At 33.3% G+C, this 7,686-nt stretch overlaps 1 protein-coding gene across 1 annotated transcript; it reads left to right on the plus strand.

Annotated features, from left to right (window-relative positions):
• The first annotated feature begins 3,283 nt into the window (after positions 1-3,283).
• LOC136275078 (melanocortin receptor 5-like) lies at positions 3,284-4,276 on the plus strand. Its single transcript, XM_066083377.1, has 2 exons — positions 3,284-3,763; positions 3,875-4,276. The coding sequence occupies exons 1-2, from the start codon at positions 3,284-3,286 to the stop codon at positions 4,274-4,276; spliced, it is 882 nt and encodes a 293-aa protein (XP_065939449.1).
• The last annotated feature ends 3,410 nt before the right edge of the window (positions 4,277-7,686 follow it).

Here is a 7,686-nt window from a genome sequence, read left to right on the forward strand (position 1 = left end):
TATTAGATTACGCTGATATTCTGCTGATATTTACTAATTTTAAGCGTAATTTATGATGTATCATATTTTTTATTAACATTTTTTCAGGCTTAATATCGGGTCCCTCTACCCCTCAAACAATAAAAGTTCAATCCTTTATACTGTCGGACAAAAATAATTACCAAATCTACCTTATTCTATGATCATTTAATGTGATGGACATTCATTGGTAATTGATACCACACCACTTCCACATTTTTAAAAATATTCTGTTAAATTCAACAAAGATATGTTTAATCATTTTTTTTTTCATGGAGATGATCCTTTTGTTTTTTTTTTCTTTTGTTTGTTTGCTTGTTTTGGGTTGTTTTTTGTTTGTTTGGTTTTTGGTTGTTTTTTATTTGGTTTTTTTTTTGGGGGGGGGTGGGGGGGGGGTGGGGGGGGGGCTTTGAAATTTGGTCATACTTCCTGAATTAAAAAATCACATGATCAAGTATAAAAAATAAAAAGATAGAGAGAGAGAGAGATATTGTCAATCTGTGGTAAACAATATGTAAAATTACACACCAAAACAGCCCGGCTTTAAGTATTTCAGTACTTTGAATTTTGTAGTTTTGCCCCTGTAATTATTCATTCGTGTATCTAATGGGCACTCTGCTTGTCTTAATATCAAAGGCGTCAGAACCAGGGGTGCGGGGGCTGGGGGGGGGGGGCTTAGCCCCCCCCCCCCCCCCCCACTTTTTTTGCAAAGTTAGACCTAAACATTATGAACATAGCATTATAGAGGGTTCAGCCCCCCTCCCCTTTTTCTAGCAGTAAAGATAATTGTTCCTAAATTTACCATGAAAGATTGAGAAGTTGGAGTCACAGGCATACTAGTCCCCCCCCCCCCCCCCCCCCCGGATGAGGAATTTCATGATTTGGGGAAAAACATTTTGGTAGGTAAGATTTTTTTTGGGAAGTATAGGTATACCCCCCCCAGATTCTGGAGAGTTTTAAAAGTAGAAAAATGTCCAACTTTAAGACAATATATTTGCAATATTATTGAGAGTCCAAAGACAGATTTTTGATATATTGTAAAGATAAATGTCCTTTTATAACTAGAAACAGATTTAGTGAATTTAAAGTGCCATTTTCTGACTTTTAAGCATTTAAAAAATGTATATTTTCACAATTTTACAAAAAGTTGGAAACATGCCAGATTCGTGACCTATCTGCACTTAACAGAAAGAATATATGGGAATTCTCACAAAATTAATTACACAAGTGTACCTTGTTAGTGTTAACTCTAAATGACTTTTTGAATTCATATTTAAACTAAACTCAGAATTCTTCACCATAATTTGGTGAATTATACAAAATTTTATTCTTAAAAGGGTCAACATGCTATTTTTAGTAACAGTGCTGCAGAACCAAGTTTAGACTGACCACATCAAAAAAAAATTTGTGGCAAATTAATTCATATAGATGCACACTGTTACACACAAAATATGAAGTTGATCAGAGAACCTTGCTCCCACCACCTTTTGCATGGTTTTCTCGTAGACATGCTCTTAATATAAACAATTTAACCGATGTAGCTGAAAACATTGTAAATCATTTATATTGATACATTATAATGTCAGTGTTCCCACGCTAGAATAGAATGCTACAAATCATCGTAATTGAATTTAAATGTCTGAAAAATCAAACCATCCTGCAAAATTACACGTTTTTGATATAAAAAAATTCTGAATCACATTCGAAAGCTACCCGTATCTCTTAGTGTAATTTTCAATTAAGTTTGACTTACAAAATACCATTCACATAATTATATGTCCTTCATATGTGAAAACAACAATTCAACAATGTATTTAACAGGTATAGCAGCCAAGCTTGCAGACTAAAACATTTTATCTCCACGGTTAATAGATGTTTTAATTTTCAGATCACTACATTTTAACAGCACTCATGAGACCTATAGTGGCTGCATGTTAACCTTATAAAAGTTCATATGAAAACTACCGGTATTTCAACTGCACTAATGAAGCTCGGAAGGATTCAATTTAAATAGAGTGCAGAGTACAGTAAATTATATTTAAAGGCTTTATTAATTAAAGCTGTGTAAGGCACAGAAATAATGACTTAGTACACGTATTTTAGTCTGTTAAAATTCCATTTTTTTAATTTTTGCTCATTTATTCAAAGTTAATAAATATCTTTACATCGATTGAATACAACTAAAAGAATTGTTTTTGACAAACAATCTCTTTAAATTGTGTAAAGCTGAAAGATCAGACTCGAACAATTATGTGATTTTGCAAAGCTAACATGAAAGCAAACAATTATTTATGATACTTCAATAAATCTATCCTATAAGGGTTAAGTTTCACAATGCCTTAAGAATGGATGTAATAGTTTTCCATTAAAAAACTTCATCAGAGTTTATTTTATTCTTGTCAACTTCTCTTGGCAACAGAACAGACATGCTAACCAAGAATTCTTTTTTTTTATTTCGATATCACTAATATTCTACTTATTGGTAATCATATAAAAATGTCGAAAAACGAGCTAAAAATGCTTTGAATTAAGCGTTATTTTCTTGCAGTCACTCATTATATTCAATTGACCAAATTTACGAAATTTAAGGAGCTAAATTTATTAGCTTCATTCGCCTTTTGGTGACGTTAAGCAGTAACAATTTAAATATAATGTTCAGTACTTTCTTCCCCAAATTGTGCAAAGGCGTTTTAAAAAAACCCAACAAACTATTACTTTTTTAAAATGAAGTTCTTAATTCATGTTGAAAAGTATTTAAGATATTAAAAGCCGTCTTAAAGAATATAATTTTGCTAACATATAAATTTTGAAGATTGATCGCTTAACATAGTCCTCTGCCAATATCGATCGAATCGCACGTGGGCATTAACGTTGAACAGCTCCTAACTGAATCATTTCATTTTACGTTATATGTTTAGATATTGTAAAAAGGTAGACCACGCAAAAATAAACCGTATGATAAATCGTTTCATTTATGCCATTCGATTTCTTATCTTTATGTTCTTGGGGGGCTTCCCTTATTAATCTTTGTGAGAATCATGACATTTACTTCGTAGCAAGTGAAGACCATCATAATTCTCAGCTATAGCCTATGCCACGAAAAGAAAGCCTTTTATTACAGTTTCCGGATGTAACTGTAGGCGTGGCACATTGCTGACAATGTGAGTACTAAACAACCAATTACGTAGAAGCAAGACAAAGAATTTTTATATATTACGCTGTGGTTTTAACAGAATACGCATATGTTTCGATCGAGTAGCACGGCATGATCATGGAAAGGAACACAACAGACCAAAGCCTATTTGATCTTCCACAAAATATACCTTCCATGTTGTCTGGAATGACTATTGTTTCTCTGAACTTGCTTGCTTTACTGATTTTGGCTCAGACCAAAAGGATGAACTTTCAAATCAAAGTCATGACCATGAATTTAGCGGTAACCGATTTCTTAACTGGAATAGCAATCGTCCTCGATTCCTTCCTAAGTTTGGCTCTGCCTGAGTACCTGTGTCGGCCCCTGATGTACTTGTATTGTATCGGGGTCGTCGTCTCTTTCATGACCATCACAGGCCTCCTGTTGGATCGAGTTTTTGCCATTTTCCATCCCTTTCGTTATCAGAGGTTTGCCTCTCACGAGAAGAAATTTTCTTCGGTCGTCTTGGTTACTCTGTGGATAGCGGGAGGCTTTCTGTCTGCTGTGAATTATATTGATGGCTTCAAAATTTATAACACAGCCTACGTAGCGGTATGTGCATCGTACAGCGTAATCGGACGAGTTGGGCTTGGTATAGTTACTATGCTTTTCAGTTCTTTTATTATTTTGAATTTGTGCCTTTATATGCTGATGTTTAATAAGATTTACAGACTATCTAGATCTGTTTATCCTAATGATGAACTGAGAAGCATTCACCTGTATAAGAAGCACACCAGCATTTTGTTCAAGCTTTCAGCAATCACTGTCAGTTTTATGCTTCTTTATACTCCAATGATTGTGTTAAATGGGATCGCTGTCCTCAACAACGATCTGGCTAAATCGCTCCAGGGATGGCAGAGATTTGCTGGCTTATTAATTCTTCTGAATTCATTTATTAATCCGTTTCTCTTTGTGTTGAGGTTCACTGAATGCAGATACACTTTCCTGTCCATCGTCTGCTTCGCCTGTAAATCTCAAAGAGAAAAATATAAGAATCTGAAGAAACAATTTGGTGTGTCGTTTTTGGATGAGCAATCCCAGGGAAACACTGTGGATACCTTCTGACACTTAGTATATACATTGCTACGTGTAACGTGTTTTATTGACTGATAAACAAATTAAATTGTCAAAAACATTATTGATCTTGTGACATATTGCTAAACAATAATGTCATCTCACCAAGGTATGTATTAATTGACTTTCGTTGTATATAACCCGAGCATACATGTTTAAAGTAATTTTTTTAAGATGTTTAATATCGATATTGCACTATTACTTATTAGGTTAGTTACTGACTCACTGCGGGAATATATTGGGTTGATCAATCTCATAGATGGCGAGGCGAAGCCGAGCCGTCTATGTGATCGATCAACCCAATATATTTCCGTAGTGAGTCAGTAACTACCCTAATAAGTGTTTTGTTTTCCCGAGGACTATCAAGCGACATATTTATTCCCAAAAAGCGATGATCTACGCAAAACCATGTACAAGATGCCTAACATCTCGTCCAATTTAACTCATTTAAACTCTTTCAAATTTTCAATCTCACATTTCAATAACTCTTTAAAAATCTTTGCTTCACCGATGTTTATCTACAATGTTTTGCTGCTATTCAATTTTAAATGTTTTCTCCCTTTCCTCGGCTGAGCAATTTGAGCAAATTTCGGCGCTGCCATTTTGTTCTGCTCCAGACAAAACAATGTGACGTCAATATTGTAAGGGCACCTACTCTAATTTTAAAGAATTTCAAAGAGCAACTACTCCAAATTCTTAAAGAACTTACGGCATGCGGTTTATATATTAAATACTATGAAATGTCGAAATGAGTAAGCGAAGCGTCGGCCAATGACGGCAATATTACCTAATAGTATTTCTAACCGAACAAATATAGAGATATATGAGGCAATCACGTGCTATGTTCAAACCAATGAAAGTGTGACATTTCAGTCCAAGGGAAAACAAATGTATTTAATATGTATTTTTTTTTATATTTGATAAAATATGCATGTGAGAAGTGTTTATATATTGCCTTATATGAAAGTGTACGGACAAAAGAAAATTTAATTCTTCATGCGGCTATTACTTTAATTCAATATTGATTGTATTCAAGGGCCTAACATGACATAACTAGTGCATTGGAGTTTTAAATTCAGCAGTACATTCTGCTATGTTTTGAGACAATGTTATTTGAAAAAAAAATCTAATTGCGTTATATTTTGAATAAAATCTACGCACTTTGAAAATTGGTTATCGTTGAAGCAACTCCATTGATCTCTGATGAACAAATTGGCAAGTTTTTATCGTTAAAGTAATATAAACAATATATATTAATCATAGTAACGTGTGGATACACAAAATTCACGTAAGGATTTCATACATGTGTAATGATTTCAGTTTCGTTTTTTTTGAGCTACGTGTCTTGTGTCTTATTAATTTTTTGTCAATAAACTAATATTGGCAGACAACCAAAAATACAATTATTTTTTCTTTCCGATTATCATTTATAATTTACAAACCGTCAACTGAATATAACATTTAGTCATATTTAGAATTGTATTATGATAAGCAACTTACTGTTTTAAGTTGATTTAAAAAATACATGTTTAGCATGACTTTTTAAATAAATTATATTAGAAGAAAAAATACATGCGTATAGACATTGTTATTAATGTGCTGAATATAAATACATTTCACATTTTCTTAAAGCATTTCCAAATCTTTATGCCGGTGTTTTTTTAATCCACATATACTTTAAGGTTTAAGGACATTGCATTGTTTTGAGCATATCTATGTTTTGTGAAAACATCTATCCAACAATCAAATCCATAGATTCTTTGATGATATTTTTTTTCAGAGCAGGTGAGTAACATGCAAGTTTCCATATGGCTATTTTCCTATACATCTACATACTATTGAATTATAAATACATTGCCTTCGTGCCGTGCCATTTTTTTTACTTTCTTTTAAATTCACAGAATACCCAGTTCTTTGTGATGTAATCTTTTGACATTTTTTATTGATATTCAACTTGTAAACTCAACAATATGTGTTAAAAATGTCAACACTTAAAGCACAATTTGACTGCATTTGAATTATAATACATTCAGATTTAAATGTTTCTTCATTTATATTTCTGTGCATTTTGTCCGCTGCTCGGAGAAAGTCGGAGAAAAGGTTATTATAACAGTAACTTGATCTAAAGGGTCGGATCACGTCGAGTTGCCAGACCCAAATCATCAGATCTAACGAGACGTGATCCGGCTTTTTGGATCAAGTTACTGTTATTGTTCTAAACTAGTTAGAGAAATAGCTAGACACTCAAGGCTGACAGTTAGTATAAATTGGCAGCCCTGTTAAAATTCAGCCAGCCTAGAGAAAACAGCTAACATTTGTTTGTTTTTTATTTGCATGTAAAAATACAAGCCTTTTTTTTTTTGCATTGAAAACATTCAAAAAACTGTTTTCCGTTTGTTTTGCAATAACCTTTGCTGTATTGCTTTTCTAGCTGTTTTGTTTTTAACACTGGTTATAATGATAAATGTATCATATACTGTCAATTCCGTAATTACGTGATTACTTAATTCTGCAATCCCGCTGTTTTGTATCAAATCGCGAGAATATAAAATCGAGAACGCGGAACTTTTATCCTTATTCCTCATAGTTCTCAACTCTCAACAAATAATGGCGCGATTTTAAAATTCGCTGCGGGTGCTTTTCGCGATCTTACGCGGATAATAATTCCTTGCGTTTAATTAGAAATCTACAGTAACCTTGTCTATTTAAGCTTTAATTACAAAAACTATGCTTTGAAAATACAGACTCTTTTGAAACGCACTAAAATAAAGACGTTATTTAATGCGTACTACGTCATCAGTTTTAGAGAGTGGTAATACGGAATCGGATCATACTCTGTAAAGCTGACAGTTTCAAAAAAGTAAAATTGATGGATATATAATAAGTACATTATATGGATAATGTTGTCATTGCACAGGGCGATGCGTACCGCAAACAACTGCCCAATCAGTGAATAAAAATCAATGCTGTACTACATGTTTACGTTTTTACCATAAAGACGAGGTTTATACTTATTTACGACTTAATTTCAAATGACTGCGGGAACGTCAATTCATAAAAAATGATAATCTTTTGTAAGAAAAAAAATGCAAAGATTAGGCACTAATTAGAATTGTTCATTTTCATATAAACAAACATTGCCGATTTTTCGTGTTAAATAGTACGTTGAAACATCTCGCACAATGTCTTCTTAGTCATTATATGTGCATGGATTATAACCAAAAGTACGCACCAAACACGCATTTCATAACCATTTGCACTTAAGCCTTAAGCTGGCCACATGATGTTTTTTGAATGCCTGACAATGAACAAACACCTCCGAGTCGTATGCCTATTTATTAAGAAATCAACGCTTGCAGTAAGGCTTTGTCAACAAAGGGACTTATACAAAGGAGTTGATG

The sequence above is a fragment of the Magallana gigas genome, chromosome 4 (assembly GCF_963853765.1).
Source record: "Magallana gigas chromosome 4, xbMagGiga1.1, whole genome shotgun sequence".
NCBI classification, from domain to species: Eukaryota; Metazoa; Mollusca; class Bivalvia; order Ostreida; family Ostreidae; genus Magallana; species Magallana gigas.